Source organism: Crocodylus siamensis, chromosome 2, assembly GCF_052110815.1.
Source record: "Crocodylus siamensis isolate JL-2025a chromosome 2, ASM5211081v1, whole genome shotgun sequence".
Taxonomy (NCBI): domain Eukaryota; kingdom Metazoa; phylum Chordata; order Crocodylia; family Crocodylidae; genus Crocodylus; species Crocodylus siamensis.
In genome coordinates, this window is record NC_143396.1 from 77,407,927 (window position 1) to 77,431,895 (window position 23,969).

Genomic DNA, 23,969 nt, shown 5'->3' on the forward strand with positions numbered 1-23,969 from the left:
GGCACTCACAGCCCATGCGGGGCTGTCCGGAGCAGGCACAGGGAGCTGCGAGCAGCTGCAGTGTGGGGCACCAGCCATGGGGAGGAGCTGCTTTCTCCCCCCTCACACTCAGCACCACCTTGTAACCCACCCCATTGCCAAGCTGACAGTGGGGCAGGTTACAAGCTGGTGCTGAGTGCAGGGAAAAATGGCCCCTCGCCTGCTGCATGGCCAGCACCCCACGCTGCAGCCACTTGCAACCTATCTGGGGCTGCCTGTACTTGCTCCGGACAGCCCTGGTGTGGGCTGTGAGTGCCTGCAGCACGGGGCACCAGCCATGGGGCAGGCGAGGGGCCACTTTTCTCTGCACAAGCAAGGAGCCCAAGGAAAAGCTGAGCACAGGGAAAAGCTTTTCCCCGCACTCAGCACCAGTTTCTTCCCTGCTGGTGAGTAGGGGGTCGAGGCTGAGCGCTGCCCACGTGCCTGTACCACGGGGCTGGGAGGCACTGGGTGTGAGTGGGCAGGGAGCTAGTGGGAGCATGGGTGGGGAGCCAGTGGGAGCACTGCTGTCCTGGGGCCAGTGCCGGTGGAGCCCAGAGCTGGCTGGCAGGAGCACAGGCTCCCAGCTGGCAAGGGCACTATGGAGCCAGGCCAGCTCCCCCCACTCCCTGCTGGTGCAGCCCAGCCCAGCTCCACGGACCCCTGCCAGCTTACATCCTGCTTTGGGCCCCACCGGTGCTGGCCCTGGGACATTGGTCCTAAGACATTGGGACATTGGTCCCAAGATGGTAACCAGGGGGCATGGCACCTGTCAAGGGGTGGAAACTACCCATGCAGCCCTCGACAGCCTACCTAAAATGGGTAAGTGGCCCTCCGCTGAAAATAATTGCCCGCCCCTGTCATAGATGGAGATGAAATTAGTAAGACAAGACCTGCCTGTGACAATGCCATGCTGGCTGTCATTCAGAATCCTACCCTCTGCAAGTGTCTTGCACTTAGATTCCTTGATGAGTTTTTCTAGGATTTTCCTTGGGATAAAAGTTAGGCTGATTGGTCTATAGCTGCCCAGGTCCTCCCTCTTTCCTTTCTTGAAGATGGGCACAACATTGGCTCTCTTCCAATCCTCAGGGATCTCTCCTGAGTGCCACAAGTTCTGGAAAATTTTGCCAGGGGTCCTGCAATGACCTCAGCCAGCTCCTTCAGTTCTCTCGGGTGGAGTTCATCCAGTCCTACTGACTTATAGATGTCTAGCTTTTCTAGTTTTCCAGCTAGCATCAACAGTAAGAAGGCAGTCATTCCTACTGTGCTCCCTGTGAGCCTTGTCTACCATTTTTTCCCTTGGTCTGGTGAAATACTGAAGTAAAGTGGGCATTCAGGAGTTCAGGCTTTTCCTGAGTATTGGTTACCAGCTGTTCTGAGATGTTCAGCTGGGGTCCTATGCTTCCATTTGTATTTCTTCTGCTCCCTACATACCTAAAGAAGGACTTCTTATTGTCCTTGATTCCCATTGCTAACTTAAATTCAGTTGCTGCCTTAGCTTCCTTACATGTGTGGAACACTGTTGTATAATTCTCCTTAAGGACTGTTCCAAGCTTCCATTGAGTGTATGGCACTTATCTCTTTTTCAAGAGGACCATGGTATCCTTATTATGCCAAGAGAACTTGCCAGTCCTTCTGCTACCTTTCCTCTGCATGGTAATTGTTGTCTTTTGTGCTTTGAGGATCATGTCCTTGAGGAATGACCACTCTTCATGCAATCCATTTGCCTTCAGTCCCTGGTCCCACATTGTCTCCCCTACTATTACCCTGAGCCTGTTAAAATTTGTGTTTTTGAAGCCCAGGACTTCAATCCTGCTAGTTGATTTGTCTGCCTTGTGGTGGACAGTAAACACAATCTCATGGTCACTGTCACCCAGGCTAGCCTTAATATTCAAGTTGCTCACCATATCATCTCCTTTGACCAAGACCAAGTCTAGGAGAGCATTGCCTCTGGTTGGCCCTTGCACTTCCTGGGTCAGATAGAGCTCTTTGATACAGGTTAGGGAGCTATGTGACTGACCCGATCTAGCCAAGTGTGCCTTCCAATCTATGCCTGGGTAACTGAAGTCGCCCATGATGACCATGTCTCATACACACGCGATCTCTGCCAGGTCTTGAGAGAGTTCTAAATTGAACTCTTCCCCCTGGTTTGGTGGCCTGTAATAAATGCCTACAATTAGGTCTCTCTCACCATGCTCCTCCCCACCCCACAGAGTGTTTCAAGCTGCTTATCTTTGAATCCAATGTCAGCCTCCAGGGAAGTGTACTGCACCCTCACAGACAGAGCTACTCAGTCCCTTCTGTGCAGGGTGTAGCCCTCTATGGCTATATTCCAATCATGGGAGGAGACCACAAGGTCATATTGCCCACTAGAGAGTAGTAGGGCTAGCTTCTCCTATTTGTTCCCCATGTTCCTGGCATTAGTGTATAGGCACCTGAGTCCCCCAACTGACACCCTTGGTTTCCTGATACTCTGTGGAAGAACTGTTCCCTTAGCTCTTTCAAATGTGGTTGCCCTAGTGTCCCCAACAGTAGAGCTTTTCCATGTGCCAGTCCCCAGGCATGCTCCAGTTGGAGTTTCCCCATCCCAACTGGATGGGGAATATTTGTTGATTCTACAAATATATTTCTAGAACGACCACACTTTGCTCTAGCTAGTTCTAATTCTATCACAGCTGGAGTCTTCCTACACTCAAGAGGATCTAGCCTGGCTAACTTTTCATACTGAGTGTAGTAAGATAAGGTTTCCCCTTTCTCCAGTCAGTAAAGGTCGTAAAGGTCACAAACAGCCTGCACATGTTGTTGAATTGTTTTGTAAAATTAATGTAAAAGACATTACCTTTACTATATCAAGCTGAGGGAAATGAAGGGAAGTTTGGGAAGTAAACTCCCAAGGTGAGCGGTTGGTTTATAAGAAACTGAGACAACCCTGAAATTTGGGATGAAGTGTAAGAGTGACCATCCCTTTGAAACACTGCAGAGATCCTGAAACACTCTTACCTGTCAAAATGATTCAGTGTAACCAGAAAGGGAACAGGTTGCTGAGGGCAAAAAAGGAGAGATCCATTAGTCCTGTAAATACTGCATTGTTATTGGATGGAATGGGAGGGAACATGCATGAGATCCTTGCTATGGTTAAAAGAGAAAATATAGTATGGCCCTGGATGATTCTAGATGGACTTTATGGAGCTGAAAGGGTCTAAAAGTAGTCCAATATTACTGAGATTGGTGGCGATGTCCTGGAGTTCAGGATGGAATAATGGCTTGCTTGAATACTATGGGGCACCATCTAATGGCTGAGAACTAGCTGAAGCCTGCTTCCCAGTGTCTAGGGAGGCATCAGTTTATCTAGAAACAACAGTTTTTTGTGCATCTCCCTCACACCAGATACACATACAAACCCCAAAAATGAAGGTAGACAACAGATGACATACTCTCTATGCATGTTTCTCCAAGAAAAAGCTGGCATTGGAAGACCTGGTCAAAAAAGAGATATCAGGGAATCACAACTGCTGGTGATCTGGCTGCTAGTATAATGCTAGCAATGACAGTACCCTTGCATGGCATAGAGTCTATGTTAACAAGATACATACCTTCCAGTGAGTATAAAAGGGAAAGGGCTATGCATAATATAAAGAGATGATTTGCTGTGTTCATCTGAAGTCAAACAGAAGACAGGGTAGGACGATACCATAGAAACTAACTTGTTTAGAGACGCATAAGCTTTCATAGGTAGTATAGGGTACACAATATAAAAAAGCTAGATGAAAACTGCATAGCATGATGAGTAAAAAATGATTCAGTTTCACCATTATGTACAGTAGATACAGTAGGGACCTCTCATCTTTATGACTTCAGGTGGGGACTCAAGGACATGATGGGCAGACACACAGGCAGAGGCACAGCCATATTAGATGTAACAGGTCAAACAATCCGCATTTCATACCTGGGCATCAAGGGTGAACACATCAAACAAAATAGAATTGTTAGCTCCTCTGTAGCTCCAATTCTACAGGATTCCTTGAATAATACCTGGGTTTGCTACATCAAGACCTCATCTTACATCAGGCCCTCTCTCCTTCCTCCTACCTAGGATCACACCATACCTTCAGTCTTCTCAGATACCATCCTACATTTTAGAGATGTAGCCTCATAATAGGCTTGTGAGGGTTTAACATTAAGCACAGTAAAAGTGTACCTCTTTTGATTTCAAGGGAGCAGTCTTTGTTAAGAAAGCCACCTAAGACAATTTAAAGTGCATACAGGGCAAAATTTGGCTTCACAACAGAAAATATAGTCACAATAACCTTAATTATGGTGAGACTTGCATACCTCCATAATTAGATTTATGACATTCATGTCCTCAGTACCTTGGAAACTGTGAGCTTTAGAGATAAACAGCTAAGCTGAATTTTAAAAAGACTTCATCCATTTATATTTTTCAGTGTAGTGAGTACTAATTGCCATTTCCAAAATCTCAGGAGAAGTCTTTTCATTGCTGCTATTTTCATGTCTTCAGATTGTGGGGATTATTCCCTAGATAATTTTAACCACAAGTTGATTTCAGCTAAATTTTGTTCTGTTATTAGGAATAAATATAATACAGTATGTCCCAACAGAATGCACTCGAGACTGTCTTGCACACCAGCTTTGCACTTGCATTATTATATTACGACTGTCAAATGAAAGATTTCATTAAAAGTTAAATTTAATCTAATGAATAATAATGAATGCTGCTTAGCTAGTGCCTGTCAAAGCTGACCATCTAGGAAATCCTGTATTGATCTCTATTGCAAGGAACTTAATAGAAACATAAATGCATCAATAAATACAACAATACGTATTTTAATTATTCTTGACAACAAAAGATAATAGCAACTAAAGATTTCCATATATCATAATACTCAAGTCATGGTATGTGAAATAGGATGACAGCTTGTGGGTACATGACATATTATGGTAATTTTTCAGGGGACTATCTTCTAGGCCATGGGTACGCAACCCAAGTCAGAGGCTGTTTCAGCTGCTGGCAGATCCAGCTGCTGCCACAACCGCTTGTCTCCATAGTGGCGACAGTGTCCACAAGCTGAAGACCTCTACCACCAAAACTCTACATCCATGGGCCAGATCTAAAGGTTCTGCCGGCCCAATTCAGCCAGCAGCTGGTAGGTTGCTAACCACTATTCTAAAATGATGCTATTATTTATGTAAAGCCAGTGTTCTTCATAGGTCAGACAAGAAGACAAATTAAGGTCTACAGTCACCCACGACAATGAGGCTACATCAACAGGGCAGATAGTTCTCTTACACCAAGTAAATAAGAACCTCAGGGGAGACCTCACACCTCTAATGTCAAAGGCATCCTCAAACCCTTCCTCTCCCAGCTTCAAGCTAAACCTCAAACTTACTGTTTCCTCTCCCAACCTAGGAACACTTCACATGCTTACAAGACATTCAGAAATTAAGCTTTTAGACACATCGTATTAAATGGTGGTATCCTCACAGAAGAACTCCTATGGCTCACTGAAACTCTGTTCAAACTGCTTGTCACTGAAAAAGCAAATTTTCTACATAGTACAGACTTCCTCAACAAGATCCAGAACATAAACCACCTACTGAGGTGGTTGCAGCCATGCTGCCACGGATGTCACTAGCCTGAAAACTAACATTTCACATTAGCACCTGCCTGAACGTGCACCACTCATTGGTTTTACAGCCACAACATATTGAACAACTAATCCATTTCATCCTTGGCCTCAACAATTTTCCTTTCAACAACTAGTACTACCCAGATGTTATAATTCATGTTGCTTTCTTCAGTGATGATGTAGTCTGTGTTGATAAGGGTGCATAACAGGCATCAGGGTTTTTAACAAGGCACAGTGTCTTGGTGAGAATTGGAGTTAGATAGTCTGTTGATGGGGAGATGTTGGGTAAAATTGAGAGGCTGCCTATAAACCCAAATATGATTGTCCCACAAGGCTCCAGGAGAGGTTGGAGGTCGTCAATGAACACCTGAGGTTTATTCACCTGGTCTTCCACCAACATATATTCCATAAAGAGCAATCCTTACATAAAAGAATAAATGGAAATTGGTTCAACATCAATTCCAGAACCGTACAAAAACCTGTGGCCAAACACCTTAATCTCTCTGGAAATGCCATTACTGATCTTGGAGTAGTTGTCCTTAAACAAAAGAAAAAAAAACACTTTAAAAACCAAACTGAGTGCAAAGTTGCAGGACAAGAAATCATCCATACACCGGATTGTATTAACTATGGCTTCAACAGGGACTACAGTTTGTTATCCTGTTACCTGGACTACCCATTTACTTATTGGGTCCCTCCAGGTGTTAACAACCTTGTCCATCTCAATTAATTTAATCAACCAACTCAAAACTTTTTGCAGTGTCTCCTGCTTCTGTCCTGCTTCTCCTCTACATAAAATATATTCTTTGGTTTAATGCACTAAATAGCATTTGATGAAGTAAGTTGCTGCTATGAAAGCTCATGCCTCTGAGCCAGTTAGTCTAAGGTGCCACACTGCTCTTTCTGGTCTGTACCTGACATTTTCACCATCTGAACTGAATACCTATACCACTTACTGATTCCCACCACAGCTTCAATGACGATCATCCTTCATCCAAATTCTGGCCCTAATACTTTTACACTAACATAAGCTTCCTAGATATCATGGCCCACATCTAGAATGGCGCACTACAAACCACTATATATAAGACATGGGACTGACATGTTTACCTCCATAATGGTATGAACCATCCCAAATACACCAAAAACAAAGCTGTAATCTCCCCACTGCATCTGTCCTGAGAATATTCATGACACTCACCTCACCAACCTTAAAACTGCGTTTGTTCACCAAGGCACTCCAGGAAATAAATAGTTAATACCCAGTGAATGAGCCACCCAAATATCCTGAGCAGGCCTGTTACAATAAGGAAAACTCCTGGTCATCACACTCCTTGTTGACATGTACCATCCAATGCCAAAACCTGCAAGAAAGAGGAAACGAGAAATATTCCCTATACAGATGTCCCCTTTTTCTTGGTTGTCAAATAATCTCTCAGCCTCACCTAACTCATCATCAAAAACAAACTCCCAACTGATCTAACAAACATTATGGGGAGCCTTTGTACCAAAACAAATACAAAACCTGTCAACACATATTCACCTTCACCACAATCAACATACCCCACAATAAAATAATAACAATCCATGTATCTTATAAGTGGATCAGAGAACACCAATGCACCAAATACCCTCATGGAACCTATGTCGGTGAAATTGAATATTATACTCCATAATGGCCTCTCATAGAAAAATAATAAAGGGTAGAAACCTCCAGTGAACAGTGGGGGACACTTTTCACAGCACAGCCTTTGCATCTCTGACCTCCCAGTTCTTGCACCCAAGGGAAACCTATAACATACCCGAAGAAGACAGGCCTGAGAACAAAAATCCATAATTTTACTGGACACTAAAAAATGGACTTAACATAGACAGTGGTTTTATGACACATTACAAGTCACCTTCTCTCTCTGCTAACCTCTCTGTACTGCACAGTTAATAATCACATTGTTCCCATTTGAATAGTCATATTCTTTTACATAACTGAGTTTATCTATTTCAACTGCCTTTATCTTGATTTTTAGCTATTCCTCATAACTTCTCTTTTATCTTCAGGTTCACCCCCCTCTTCCTGTTCTTAAGTGATTCTTTATATTTACATCATGGAGTTAAACAAAAGGCATTGTTTTACCCAGTTTTTACCTGAGGCTGTATCTGGTTCTTTTCCAGACCTGATGAAGGACACTTTTGTGCCTGAAAGCTTATCCAATGCCTCTCCCTACTATGTAGGTGGTCCAATAAAATATTACCAAGCTAACCTTACTTTTGTGTAGCTATGTACAGATAGTTGTATTACAGAAACCTGAAGTAGTCATAATATACCAAGAAATCACAGATATGCTGCCCCATGTGTCAGTCAGCAGTTCTGTCAAAAAATGTCCTTCTATATTACCAAACAAATAACATTACTTATGTACATATACTGACAACCTGCACAGAGTTAACTTATTTTTTCCATTGTTCTTGTTAACTTCCCTCTAAAATATCTAGCACTCAGACAAATACTGGACCACATTTAACATGTGATCTGACAGTTTTTATGTTTCTATATGAACTCAGATTCTCTACTCTTACTCCTTGAAGACATATGTGGGCAGAGCAGAGTAGTTTTTTGGCAAGTCGTATTCCACTTCTCCAAAGAGTGGGGAAAGAATTAAGTCAGTTGGTATATAACATTAAAACATGACTTAAGATTTTTCCTGGATTGGAACCAAGTGTTTAGTACTTGCAAGGTCAAATTTGTAAATCAGACTCCTGGCAGCAGCGTTACCTCTAAGCTGTGCAGGGTGCATGGCCGTGCAGGCATGGTCATGCCACGCTGCCAAGTGTGCCTGCTCAGTCATGTAGCTTAGAGGAAACACTGCCTGGCAGTTGTTGCACTTAAAACAGGATTAACACTTAAAGGTATGATTAAGTAGTAACCTGACCACATCAGTTAAAGGCATGATAAAATATGTAATAAGCCATAAAGTTATTACACAAAAATGTATAATAACTTTGTGGCTGGTTCCCCCTGTGCCATAAGTTGAACACATGGCCAACACTGGAGCCTAAAGGGCTCTAGTGTCTCCTGAGTCTTGGAGCTCCTGTCAGCTGATCAGGAGTCCTAGCTCTGGGAAAGCATGGGAACCATGGGATCAATGTGCTCCCACAACTGGGAGCATCGATCAGGTAACCATGCTCCCAGATACGGGATAAGAAAGAAGTGGACACAGGCTGAACTAAACAACAGGAAAAATGTGGCTTGTGTTTGACACCACGTAACTGAAAGCAGTTACTTAAGGAATGGAGAATGGCATTAAAGTGGGAGCAAAGGAAGGTCATTTTATTAAATATATTCATCTCTTGCCAATATGGTAAAAATATTGCTACTATATGAGGAATATTAAACCAATTTTATTTTCTGTTCCCCTTGCTGTTAAACTGTTTGTGCTTGGTCTGACTGTTCAGCTTGGAATCTAATGCCCCAGGAGATGCATATTTTGCATTTTAGTGCAGAACTAGAAAATGAGTGTTACCATATATTCTTTTACCAACTCTAATGGAAAGAGTATCTCACTGAAAAAGAAATGAAAAAAACAGATTTACACTAAGCATCATACCTGAACGCAGAGCGTCTTTCTGGATACTTTCGTAGTCATGCCAGTCCTTTCTTTTCAAGCCATCTGTCCAAGTGAAGAGCTGTCCATCTCCCAGACCCAGTGGAAATGTCTGTAGAAAAAGTATAGCATAAATATCCTTATTTAAAAATATATATAGGTTGCAAGATGTGAGGTGCTTTTTCAAATCAAAGCTAATATAAAAGTGTGGTTTAGTAAGGGCATGGATAACACACAGCATTTAAAATGGTTTAAATGTGGTTTAACCCTGAAGTAGGCAAACGTGAGGCTGATAAAGTGTAAATGTGCACCTAGAAAAAAGTTGAGTACTACTTCAAGCTGTGATAAGGATCTGCTGGACTGTCCAAGCATCCTGCTCTACCTTGTTCCTCACCCCTCTTCCCCCTCCCTCATCCTCCCCAACTGTTGCAACTGGGCACTCTACTATGTGGTCAGAATTCTATTGCCACCTTTTTTTTTTCTTCTCTTGGCACTTCTTCGTCAATGAGCTCCCCTGCACTGCTTGTTCAATAAAGGCTGTCTTTCTAACAGTTGTGTCCTTACTCTCTACTCAACCACAGCTCCTCAACATACCCTCCCAGCCCCTGAAACCAAAGAAATATGGGTCCAAGCCCTCCCCCCTTCCAGGCACCATAAGTCAGGCAAACCCACTGTAGACTTCAGTCAATCAGGCTATGTATAGACAGTCAAAAAAGCCCAAGGCGGAATCAATTCAGTCTTTGTAGGTTTCTATAAAATGCGAGGATTGAACCAATTAGAAAGTGAACTGATGTTCACTTTTAAAACCCAAAAGACAGCCAGACCCCTGCAGTGGCCCATACCAGAAGCTGGGGCGGGGCAAGGGGCATTAAAGCACACCTCGCAGCTTGCTGGCCACTGCAGAGAGCCAAGAGACAGGTGATTCCCCCAGCCATGCCCCCTCTTCAGCCTCCAGCCAGCTAAGGAGGGAGCAAGGGGGGAGCCCTCCTCCACACCAGGGTCTCTCTGGCACTGGGGAAGGAGGGGGGAAACCCCTATCAAGCGGTTTCACCCTTTCTCCCCTGTGTCTGGAGCTGGTTCCACTAGCCATGTCCCCTCCTCAATCCAGGCCAGCTGAGGAAGGGGTGTGGGAGGGAACCCTCCCCCTCCCCTGCACCCAGCACCAGAACCCTGGCTAAGGAGTCAAGAGAGGAAGGGGAAGGAGGGAAAGGAGAAGCCCCCAGTGGGGCAGTTTTCTCCTCTCTTTCCCCACACTCCATGCATCAGAGCTGAAGCCAAGACAATCACCCAGCCATGTCCCCACCTTGGGTAGCTGAGTGGGGAGGGGAAACACCCCCCAGCTGCAGACTCCTAGCTGGGCTGTGCATGGAGCAGGGGAGGGGAGAAGCTCACCATGGAAGTCATTTTTCCACCCCACCCCCCTCAGCTGGTCTGCCACCCAAGGAGGGGGCATGGCTGGGTAATTTCCCCAACTCCTGGCTTGTGTGGCGGGGAGTAAAGCCCCCACTTTGAATGTCCTGAAGCCAGGAACTGGGGTGATCAGGCCAGTTGAGGAAGGAACAAGAAGGGCCCCCCATCTGGATCTGGATCCCTAGTGAGGCTGTGTCTGGCATGTAGGGAAAACCCACAATGGGAGCCATTTTCCCCTGCACTCCCTCCTCAGCTGGCCTACTGGCTGAGGATGGGGCATGGTTGAGTGATTGCCCCAAATCCCAGCTGCAGAGAAGCTGACAGTGGGGGCTTTACTCTTCCCACCTGAGTCAGGAGCTGGGGCAATCAACTAACCACAACCCCTCCTCAGCCAGTAGGCCAGCTGAGGAGGGAGTGTGATGGGGAAATGGCTCCCTCTCTACCTAGGTCCAGACTCCCAGCCAGGCTGTGCCTGGTGTGGGGGGAGAAGCCCACAGTGGGGACCATTTTGCACCCCCAGTCTCTCCTCATCTGGCCTGCTGGCTGAGGAAGGGCAGTGGACAGATGATCAACCCAGCTCCTGGCTTGGGCAGGGGAAGCAAAGCCCCCATTGTGAGCTCTCCCACAGCTAGGAGCCAGGGTGATCACCCGGCCATGTCCCCTCCTTGGCTGGAAGGTTCATGGTGGAAGGAGTGAGAAACAAAATGGCCTCCCCACACCAGCTAGATGCACCCCCCGCATGCAGGGCACAGCTGGCCTGGGAGGGGGCATGGCCTGGTGATTGCCCCATCCTCGTGGCAGGGAAGCCTGCAGTGGGGGCTTTACTCCCCTTCCCAATCTGGGAGTCAAGGTGATCACCCAGCCATGTGCCCTCCCTGGTTAGTGGGCCATCAGGGGAGGGACTGAGTGGGGAGAAACAGCCCCGCTCTACCCAGCTCCAGACCTCCAGCTGGGCTGTGTCTGGACAAGGGGGGGGGGTGGACCCAAAAGGAGGGCTTTACTTCCTGCACCTAAGCCAGGAATTGGGAACCAGAGCAATCACCCAACCATGCCCCCACCCCGGCCGATGGGAAGGCTGAGGAGGAAATCGGGAGGGAAAATGACCACCCTTTCCGTTCCCCTGCCCCATTCCAGACCCTCAGCCAGGCTGTGCCTGGTGGTGGGGAGGGGTAGAACTCACAGTGGGGCCTTTGCGTCCCTCCCTCCCCAAGCTGGGACCCAAGCCACACCCCCTCCCTGGCCAGTGAGCCAGTTAAAGAGGGAATGGCGGGGGGGATACCACCCCCCAGCTCTAGGCCAATCTGTGCCTAGAATGTGGAGAACCTGTAGTAAGGTATTTAATTCCCCCATTCCAGCTGGGAGCTGGGCCAATTGCCCTGGGCCAGTGGAATCTGCTGGGTTCTGGGCTTCCAGGGGTATTATAGCTGGAGGCAGGGCTAGCCTGCTCTGCTGGAGCAGAGCACAGCCCAGGGATGCATCCTGGGATGCTAGAGTATTGTGAGTTAACTTGAATTCAGAGGGGATCTGGGACAGAGGTTCCATAAATGGGTTTGACCTAAATCAGTTAAATCTGATACTCATAGATTCATAGATTCATAGATGCTAGGGTCGGAAGGGACCTCAATAGATCATCGAGTCCGACCCCCTGCATAAGCAGGAAAGAGTGCTGGGCCTACATTACCCCAGCTAGATACACATCCAACCTTCTCTTGAATACCCCCAGGGTAGGGGAGAGCACCACCTCCCTTGGGAGCCCGTTCCAGACCTTGGCCACTCAAACTGTGAAGAAGTTCCTCCTAATATCCAATCTAAATCTGCTCTCCTCTAGCTTGTTGCCATTATTTCTTGTAACCCCCGGGGGCGCCTTGGTGAATAAATACTCACCAATTCCCTTCTGTGCCCCCCTGACGAACTTATAGGCAGCCACCAGGTCGCCTCTCAACCTTCTCTTGCGGAGGCTGAAAAGGTCCAGTTTCTCTAGTCTCTCCTCGTAGGGCTTGGCCTGCAGGCCCTTAACCATACGAGTGGCCCTTCTCTGGACCCTCTCCAGGTTATCCGCATCCTTCGTGAAGTGCGGCGCCCAGAATTGCACGCAGTACTCCAGCTGCGGTCTGACCAGCGCCCGATAGAGGGGAAGTATCACCTCCTTGGACCTATTTGTCATGCATCTGCTGATGCACGATAAAGTGCCATTGGCTTTTCTGATGGTTTTGTCACACTGCCGACTCATGTTCATCTTGGAGTCCACTAGGACTCCAAGATCCCTTTCCACTTCCGTGCCACCCAGCAGGTCATTTCCTAGGCTGTAGGTGTGCTGGACATTTTTCCTCCCTAGATGCAGCACTTTGCATTTCTCCTTGTTGAACTGCATTCTGTTGTTTTCTGCCCACTTGTCTAACCTGTCCAGGTCTGCTTGCAGCTGTTCCCTGCCCTCCGGCGTGTCCACTTCGCCCCATAGCTTAGTGTCATCTGCAAACTTGGACAGAGTACATTTCACCCCCTCGTCCAAGTCGCTGATGAAGACATTAAAGAGTATCGGTCCAAGCACCGAGCCCTGCGGGACCCCACTGCCCACACTCTTCCAGGTCGAAACCGACCCATCCACCACAACTCTCTGGGTGCGACCCTCCAGCCAATTCTCCACCCACCGGACTGTGCAGTAATCCAAGTCACAGCCCCTTAACTTGTTCACCAGTATGGGGTGGGATACCGTATCAAAGGCCTTCCTGAAGTCCAAGTATACGACATCCACCCCTCCTCCTGCGTCGAGGCGTTTTGTGACCTGGTCATAAAAAGAGACTAGATTGGTCAGGCACGATCTACCTGCCACGAACCCGTGCTGGTTTCCCCTCAGCATAATTTGTCCTGCCGGGCTCTCACAAATGTGAGCCTTGATGATTTTCTCAAAGATTTTGCCAAGGATGGAGGTGAGACTGACTGGCCTATAGTTACCCGGGTCCTCCTTCCTCCCCTTCTTGAAAATGGGAACCACATTGGCCCTTTTCCAGTCCTCCGGGACTTGACCCGTGCGCCACGAGCGTTCAAATATTCCCGCCAGTGGCTCTGCAATGATGTCGGCCAGTGCCTTCAGTACCCTCGGATGGAGCTCATCCGGGCCTGCCGACTTAAAGGCATCCAGTTCCTCCAAGTGACCCTGCACCACCTCAGGGTCCACGCATGGAAGTCTGGTGCCTTGCTGCTGCCTCCCTACACTCCATATCCATCCAGGTTTATTTTTAGCCAGTTTCAGTCATTTTAGAAACAGTTTAAGTGCACTGAACTTCTGTTCTGCTACAGGTGTAAACCAGTTCTTGATCACTTAAACCAGTTTATGCATAAAGTCTGTCCCTAGCCTTGCAGGGTACTGAAGTTTATTGAACATATGTTTAAGAGAGAAAGGAATGCAGAAAAATGAAAACACACCCAGCCACAGGTCACCTATGCCCTGGGACCTCCAAAGTTTGAGTATGTGCAGTCCTCCACATTTACCCACTGCAAGGCATGCTGGTCTGGGTCATCTCTTAACTTTTGGCTATTGGAAAATACTGAGAACACTAGCATATTTTGAAATGAAATGAAAGTGGCCATGAGTGCTGAACTCCCTGGTGTCAAAACCACAGCACTGAACACAACTGAACTGGCTTTCAATCAGTGAAATTTTGAAACAGCTCAATTGTTATGTATGTCCACAAACTAAATGAAAAAATATAATACAGTTTAAAGAGGACCCAATGTCATATGGTTCTTATTTTCATGTCCAACATTCTTCTGCATAAGGTATTTGGCTAGGAAAAGGCACACTGTACCCCATACACTGTAAATCAAGCCTAGCTGGACCTTTCAGTTCAGAAGAACACTGTGCACTGCATGTCTTGACCAAAAGTAATATTCATAAAACCACTAAAACATCTAAGTCCAAATTAACAGAAATCCCCATGTATTTTCATCAGATATCAATAGTTCATCCGTTGCGTACACCAAAAGGTGCTGCCTTCTTTTCTGAGCCATTTAGGATTCATAAATTACCTTTAAGCCTATCTGAAGTAGGGCTCTAATCCAATAGGGATGATCAGACTACACACAATACAGAGACAGTATGGTGTGCAGCACTCATGGCCACTTTCAGAAGATATAATAGTACTACCAGTATTTTTCAATAGCCAAAAGTTAAGAGTCCTAATTGGGATAGACCTAGGTTTCCTCCTTCACTTAAATACATATGTAAAATTGGATTGAAACCCCAAAATTAGGACACCCTCCCACACTCTCAGAGGAGTGACTTCTTCCAGGGCTATCCATCTTGTTTTCCTTGTCTCACTGGCCCACTCAATCTTTCTGTTCCTTCCACAGTGGTTCAGCTTCAACCAAAGCACTGGAGACTGCTCTAGGCTAAGCCTAGCCTCTAGCCTGGTGGTTAAGGCACTTTTCTGGGAGCTATATGGTTTGAACTCCACAGGGGGCATAGAATCCAGTTGTACCATTTCCTGGGTGAGTTCTCTAACCCTACCAACATGGCTATATCCTGCCTACTGAACTAGGAGGTACTCTCTCTCTTCTCTGGATAGTACTGCTCAGTTTCCTTACGGCCAATTTTCTTTGCTTCTAACAGAGATAGATAGAGGGAGGGAGGGAGACGCTACTTTCGCACAACTGGGTTCTGTTGTGGACCCCCCCACAGTCTCCTGTCTTTGTACCTGACAGTCCCAAACATTCTTCATGATTTTTGCCTAAATACATGGATAGAGAAAAAAATACCAACTTGCACACATCTTCAGTACACCACATATTACAATAGGCAGTTAGAAAAAATGCCCCATGCCTCCTTGCTACCTCTTTGGAAAATAAGATATACAAACACTATACTGGTAAATGGAATCATCTATGATTACCTCTAGTTATAAAGATTTTTTTGCCCATGGCCTTTTTTTTGTGGATAAAGCTCCATTTCTTTTTTCAAAAGAGAGGTAAAGGATCAAGCCGTTAGAAGTACAAAAATTAAATCCAAACTCCCAGTTTGTAAAAGACTGTAGAATACTGAAATTGTTTCAGATACCAATGGAGTTTTTCCAAACACTTAAAAAATACTTGGCCAAATTATGGCCATGAAAATGCTAGGAAGGACAATCATAACTGTGATGTAGAGATAATTTAAAAAAGACAGATTGTTCCTTAGATTGACAGAGAAGACTTGTGGTTCTGCTCTGTTAATTGCAGCTGATTGGTTAATTGTAAACCAGTAAGTTATGCAAAATGAAAAGCATATATATGCACGATGAAAATATTTTCAGGTATGTTCACTAAAAGCAGTGTAAAGATCCGCTTGAAAAGTTACCCAAGGGAAGCAACATTTGATCAGCATTTCATGAAGGAACACTGACACCGTTGCAAAAAAAAGACTTGAGAGACTATTAGTCTTTCACATGTAAAGTATCTGAACAAAATGAACACAGGAGTCAACACTCTTCTTTTAATTATAGATACACTTGACATTGTTAGTGGCAGCATAGAAATGGATGATACTCAATGCTTCTTAAGTATAAAAACTGAGAAATATTCACCTGAAGAATATTATTAAAGGTTGCAACAGCCGCATTTATTATCCATGCAATTTTTCATTGCTTTGTTAATATGCCAAATGTGCATAAGTGTTCCATTGCCTGTCAAATTTATTTCCATCATTCATGCTTATTTATTTTTTCTCAGTTGCCCGAAGTAGAGTGTTTTCTAATGGCACAAAGCTGTAGATTTTAATACTCAAATGAATAGATTAGTTCAAGTACTCTTACATAGTGCAGTGCCATCAAATTAACAATAAGACCTGTTAGTAGATGGAAATGGATTTGAATTGGAAAAGGAAATTCTCTACCACAGAAATTATTTGTTGGTTTAGCCCCAGTTCTGCCTTTGCCATTTTAATTCTAACAAGTAGAGCTTGCTGAAAGGCAGGATTTCTGATTTGCAAAAAATGTCCATTTAAATTTTTTTATTAAATTCTCATGAACACGAAACCCTCAAAAAAGTTTATTTGGTAAATGCCATTTCCAAAGGGAGGTGCCAAAGCTGATAAGAGAAATGTACCGTCTTATCAGTCTCAGCAGCTGCTAGGGTGCTTCGGTCTGCATATCTGGGGCAGAATCCCCATACAAATTGACCTAGGTTATGGGTTTCCAGTTTATCAGGCTAACTGGCCCAGGGTTTCATTCAAACAAGGATTCCCAGGGTTTTCCAAACTTTAGAACAGGGAGCTAAGCCCCATTGATTAAGACTCTTGAGTCATGTCCAAATAACTCATTGTCATGTCTATTAAGTGTCTGTGCATATTAAAATAGCCACGGGAGCACTTTAGCTAAACCTCACTGAATGATGTTCAGCTACTGTCCCACAGCCATTTTTAAATGTGCAGGGGCTTAACAGATGTGACAGTGGGGCATTTTAATTACAGCAGTTCTCTGGGAACTGCTCTAATTAAAACGTGCTCCCTCCCTGCACCACCCAGCATGTACATAGGCAACCTTAAAGGCTAATTTTTTCACACCACATATACCATATAGGCCACAACAAACTTAAATATAACCTCTGTATTCTTTGTGGCTCTGTATTTCTTAGCTATTCTATATTTGTCCTTATTATACATCTGCAGTGCCTCCTTGTTAAAAATGACAGTTTGAATTATAAAAATCACACTATGCTGAAGGAATGCTGAGGATTGCAGCCTACAGCCAGTTCCTTGTGGTGTCCAATTTGCATTTAGACTCTGATTCTTTTTTATTTTTATTAATTATTTGTAGTTACTTTACTTGATAACATTTACAATTCTAATACCATGGCCAGTCTTGCAAGCATAAGTCAGCTTACTAAATATATTCACTAAAATTAATCTAGCAAAAGGATAAATATAAATCCAAATACAATGTAAAACACAAACAGCAAGCTAGAGACCCAGTCCATTAATCCTATGCTTAAGTAAATATAGTAATTTATATCCAACTAAAGCCTTCCTCTGGAGTTTTGATGGATATTTCTAGTCCTTGTAACGAGGTCCCTACCTCATTACTAAAAGAGAGAGGGAGCCCGGGGTGACTGGCCCTCCCTCACCCTAGAGTCAAGCTAACACAGACAGGGAGCTGTGAAACAAAATGGCTCTTAAACCAGGTATAGCCAGAGGTGCAGAGTTCCAGATAGAAGCCAGGCCAGAAAGCCTGGAGGAAGGACGCTGGCCTGTAGCGGAAGGACTCTGGGCCATGGGAGGAGGACTCAGAGCTGCAGTGAAGATAGAGGGAACCCTGCATCCTGAACTGGGAGCAGGTAAGTACCTTGGGCCCTTTGGGCAAGGTTTTCAACAGGGCAAGATCTGCCCTAGGAGGGGAACTTCTGAGTTTGGAGCTTATGTTCAAGTTTTTGGTTTTTCTTTGAGTCAGAGGACCTAGGACTATAAGGGAGGTGGAAGCCACTGAGATGGGTGCCCAGGGACACCCAAGATCCTAGGTGCTGACGCTGACATAAAGGACTTTGATGACAGACTGTGGGCATAGAACACCCCCACTTGCTGGCTAGGGCCAGTGCAGGCAGGCTCAAGCCCTCTAACCCAAGGTGTGTGGGTGTGTGTGAGTCTCTCTCCCTCTCCCTCTCCCTCTCCCTCTCTCTCTCCCCCTCCCTCTTCCTCAATTTATCAAGGTGATGGAGATGTAAAGCCCACATCTTCTTCTCTGGGCAACCGCCCTAGCCATTGTGCTATTGCTCTAAAAGGTAGGAGAGCCCTCCTCCTCTAGCATCCAATACCTGCTAGTCATCATTTCTCTGCATTCTGGACTTAACTAGTCTTGGTGGGCCTGGGTGATCCTGCTTACCCGTGTACCTATATGATCAGAAAGGTAGTGCAGCATGAGCTTAGCTACACAGTTTGGATTCTACATAAGTGCCAAAAATTGTTATTATGTGGCTATGAAATGCCACTTAGGCATGAAGAGATGAAATAGGAGTTAGCCCTCTTTGTACACATCCTCCAAGTCCCTTCCATCATACTGAGTATAGTTAAAAGTGGGGTGAGGGGAAACCTATACCATGGTGTGTTGTTGTGGTGTGTTTCGGTTGTTTTTCCCCCAGGTTTTATCTTGTATCCCTTCATTTTAAGGGGAACTAAATACAATGACTTCGCAAGTCATGTCTTAACAGTGGGTTTCAAACAATATAATTCCTCTAATAACACCAGTTAGGGAACTGAACAATGGTGATCTTTAGGGGGATTAGACTTAATGACATTTAATCAGTGCATACACACACCAGTGAGCACCAAGCAGACTTTTTAGAATTTGGCAACTCTATAGAACCAAAGTTTGTGCAAAGGATGGTAAAAATTCTACAGCAATGAACACATATGGCAGGTTACAGTCCCTCAACTAAACATTGCCCTTGTCAGCAGCTGAAGGAAGTCATTCCTTTCAATGTTGTAGTGTTGCCTAACAAGATTTAAAAGCATTAATGGGTGGGGAAAAAAAGGCTTCCTTGACTTGACTGTGCCTACGGGTGGAGGAATTGCTCTTTAAAAGACATTTAATCACAGTTGTTTAAAAAAATCAAAAAAATCAACCTGAAAAAGAAACTCACTTCTAACCTAAGCCCCAACATGCTCACATGGTTGCTTGCTTCAGATAGCAATTTGTGGAAAGGTCATTGTTTTTCAACTGCCTTAACAAACACACAAACTCAAGGGTCTGGGAAATCCAGCAACATTATTTAATAGGTTACAAAAATAAAAGTTTCAGAAAAAATAATCTTGCTTTTTTTCTTTCTGTCATCCTCAAAATGTGGTGGCAGTGTCCAAATAACTGAAGTATGATTCCTGCTTGATGATGAGCTGAATTCTGGCTGCATGCTATCCTTAGGTCAGTGTTGGCTGACCTTTTTAGTAGGCATGCCACAAGGTAAGCCCTGCCCCCCTCCCCAAGCACTGCGGTGCTCTCTGGCTGCTTGCAGACATTAGAAAACAGAAAAAAACCCAAAAACGTTGCTTTACTTTAAAAACTCGGTGTGCCCCCATACCAAGCCCAGCAGATGCCCAGAAACGGCATTGTATTAGTTGGACCTAGCTTGTCCAACGTCAGCTTTAGATAAAACTGCCAAAAAGACCCACTGAAGCACCTGATCTATACAGATGCTACAGAACTGGTTCAAAGTAACACGCTGTTTCTTTCTGTAAAACATGGCTTTTGGGGTTTTATTTAATATCTATAAGCAGTCCCTGTCACATTCTTGATCTCCTACTTGCAAACACAGCAGCTGCCCACAAAAACTTGTGGCACACAACACAGGTTGGCCACCCCTACCTTAGGCTGTGGTCTTCCTTAGTGTTATAACACAGCTTTAAAAATTGCTAGTATCTAGCTACTATACTGGCCTTCAGTGCTTACTTTTCACTGGCCATTAAGTAATAAATATAGAAGTTCGTCCCCCACACCCCCATACAAAAGATCAAACAACCCAAACAAAAAAAGAGAATCACACAAATTAACCTCCCCAAACCAGCTGGCCTTCCATCCCGAGGGGGTAGGGGATGGATGGGAGTGAAGTGTGGGAAAGGAAGTGAAGCAAGGGGAAGAGCGGAGTTGTAAGAAATTACATAAGATTCATATGAGTATTATTTCAGGCTGTCTGACTGTTCCAAACTTCCTTAAAAAAAAAAAAGAAGAAAAAAGTAGTAATTAAATGTTATAAGGTAAAAATCAGATTGTCTACTCTGCTCTACTAAAGGTTTTGAGATGTGACTAGCCAAACGTTTAATCTGGGTGAAGTTTTAGGCAGGTTTGATGCAGTAACCATCAACACACTAGGTGGAACCTAGTCAGAAGGAGGGTCTCATTCTCTGTTCTTTGGTAGCTGCATACAAGCTGCATGCATGCCTACTGTTACTAGCACACCCCCTCAAGCAGTTATGCAGGGGAGATGAACTAAAGTCAGAAAATACACTGTATTCTTGCTTCTTAACTGTCTGCAGTTCCTAGAAAGCTATGGGCAGCTCACAACTGTGAGTGTTTGGCTGGGTCATAGGTATCCAGGCTGGAGGATAAGCCCATGAAAGGCAACCAGAAGGGCAGATGAGTGAGGGTGCAGATTACTGGGAATCAGGCCAGGATCTGCATCAGCAAAGCGGAGATCTGAAAGCCATTATCCAGGGTGCAAGCTGAGGCCAGAAACCAGGAAAATCAGAGAGCCAGGCACCAATTTCCAGGGAAGGTCCAAAAGCAATGTGTGCTTAAAAGGGCTGAGTGGTACTTTCAGCAGCCAGTCCAGTCGCAGAGAACTGGGGCAGTCACATTAGCCAGGGATCAAGGCCAGGTATGGAAGCTCGAGAGCTAGGCCCAGCCAGGGATGTCTGGCCAGAGGTCCTGACAACAAAAGGCTATTCTGTTTGACTAAGTTTCAAAATAGCTTAAGACTTTTGCTTATACCTCGTTCTCCATTTTAACACTATTATGAAAGCTATTATGAACAAATACATGACAAACGTGCATACATATTGCCTCCCACCAATACTACAGCACAGGAAGGTCTAAGGAGTTGGTCAGCTTCCAAATACTGGGGACCTGATACTAGTGAAACAATTTTTGTTAGAAAGTGTCATATTTAACCTCAGAAACATCTTGGGTTCAGCCAACTTTTGCCAAAGCCATAGCAGTACTACAACAAAAGTCTATCTGGATTTCTAACAGACTTGTTTGGAGCAAGGCTTACGGGCAGTTTGTCTAGTCCACAGCTCAAGACACCAGCCATGGCAGAGCTCCCAGAGCCTCAATCAAACCAGGGAACCTGAAAAACCAAAGAGGCATAGCTATGATTAGGGTTTGGCTTCCAGCTCTGCACTATGGAGTCAAGAAGCTCTAAGCACCTTTGTGCTAGCTGGCGTTTTCAGGGCTTTCAGGTTTCTTGCTCCAGAACAAGAGTCCAAAGCCTGGAAGACTCAGGATAAACTCCTAGGATTGGTGCATCTGGGACAGTCTACATGGCAGGCCTATCACAGAGCCACAAAGCCTGTGACCCCTCTACAGGAGTGGTGAAAATGACAATAAAGATCAATCACACATAGGAGAGTCACTTTAGAAACCCAACTGAGGAGCCCATACCTTAGTTTTGAATTATTGCTTAAGACAAAAGAATCTATCCCAACCATAAGATAACTAAACTGGAACTGGGGAAGGTGGAGGGGAAAATGGTACAGATTATTCTTCATTACATAGTAATAAATCCATGGCTGGATTATCAGATTCAGATATCAGCAGTAGTGTAATTATCGTGGGGTGCCAGCCTGGGGGAAGGGGGAACAGTATGGGGATGCAGAAAAAACAATTAGCTGCTGCCACAGCCATACAATTGTATTTGTGGCACAGTGGCAGCTGGAAAGTTACTAGTACTCCCATGGGTCCTGCTGTCCCAGGCTCCTGGCTGCTTTGTTATATCTGTGGATATCAGATCCCCTTAATGGTAAAATCACTTAAAAATAACTACACAAATGCATGCACTGAACAAGAAATGAAAGAAGAAATGTATAGCATTTTGAAACCATTCTTACTTCAGCAGGTTATTTTACAAGTTTTTCCAAAGAAAAAGAATACACCTTGTCCTGTATAACTAGGAACATTAACTCTTCGGTGAAATTTTGAGAGAGAGCACAATGTAATGTGAATGAACATGTAGGGGAGGTGATTATTCCAGTACAAACATCTGAGGAAACAAATCTGTCAGGAAAAAAGATGTTCTCTTGACCTCCACTGCAAAATTAGGTATATTAAAGAGAAACCTAATACAAAAAATAATATTCTAAAGTCAACATATTGCTATCAACCAAGAGATTCTTGTTTCTATTCTGTCTCTCAATGTACTACCACTAACAAAATCTTCAGAGCCAAGAAAAATGCAAGGGAGACATATGAATAGTTTTAGTGAACTATAGAAAAATATTATAATAGAATGATACATGACAAAGAACAATCTGGCATTCAAAAGGAATTAATAAAATTTAATCCACAGTTAACACAGATGAGACAAGAACTTTTAATATTTGTTTTAAACAAATTCCTAAATATTAAGCTAAGTCTCTATTTAGCTATCTAAATACATGGCCAAAGCTATTTTCAAGTATGCCAAGTACTCCATACCTCTGTTGAAGTAATTATTCCAATTTAGTCATAAGCTTCTGGTTGGCAGTGGTGGGAAGAATGAGGAGGGGAGCAGCCAGTATCCTGTTTATAGGCCCTAAATATTGATCATAATGACGTGAAAATCTTCTGATGACAAGTGACAAGTTGGATACTCAGGGGTAAAAATACATATGGCATTATTTGCTGATGCATAACCCAACTACTTTAAGTAATGCATATCCATCAGTGTCTTCTGTGGATTCTGAACAGTACATGTAGATATTACACGTATGTACTTTTAAAATAAATGAATGATGTATCATACTGTTAACTACATTAGATATTAATGAGCCTGACTTCTAGATTGGGAATTAATGGCACACGAGGCTTGTGTCCTGCTTTAACCTATCTTTAGTTAAACTTATGAACCGTAAGTACTTATAAAACAATAGTTTAGGTCCTCCTGTGAACTTTTTGACTACTCATGTAGTTAGAATTAAACAAATATATTTCTTTTCAGGATTACAGCTGTAGATTTCTTTGTGGCAAAAGGCAGCAGCTTTCTTCGTTAAATTGCTGAGATCCTTATTTTGAGAGGTTCTGAACACCACAACTTTCAGTGGCCTGTTTTTAAAGTACAGGTGAAAGACCAATCGGATTTTGAGCTGAAGTCACCAGGAAATTGGTGCCTGGCTCTCTGATTTTCCTGGTTTCTGGCCTCAGCTTGCACCCTGGATAATGGCTTTCAGATCTCCGCTTTGCTGATGCAGATCCTGGCCTGATTCCCAGTAATCTGCACCCTCACTCATCTGCCCTTCTGGTTGCCTTTCATGGGCTTATCCCCCAGCCTGGATACCTATGACCCAGCCAAAGAACATCTCTGTAAACCTTTGTTTAGATACTGAAATAAAGCGGCTTGATTTTCATAGGTTCTGAACACCCATGAGCTCCCATTAGTGTCAGGTCTAAAACTGGATTAATACATTTGATTTTGATTCCACAAAGTTGACAGTTTATTGGATTTGTGCATCTATTGTGCATATACTGAGCCAGTTAAACTGACAGTCACTTATAACATTCTTGTATTTGGTGGAAAGGGTCCATTATTTAACTAACTGATGAAACAATTCTGATCCAAACAGAATTTTTTTAAAACAGAAATT

The 23,969-nt window shown here is 44.3% G+C and overlaps 1 protein-coding gene across 2 annotated transcripts in view; it reads right to left on the reverse strand.

The window, feature by feature from the left end:
• The window catches only part of GALNTL6 (polypeptide N-acetylgalactosaminyltransferase like 6), a 961,474-nt gene that overhangs the window by 583,913 nt on the left and 353,592 nt on the right, over positions 1–23,969 (reverse strand). For both annotated transcript variants that reach the window (XM_090036188.1, XM_090036189.1), the window contains one exon: positions 9,269–9,377. In XM_090036188.1, coding sequence (XP_089892314.1) covers positions 9,269–9,377 — 109 coding nt within the window. The remainder of the gene's footprint in view (positions 1–9,268; positions 9,378–23,969) is intronic.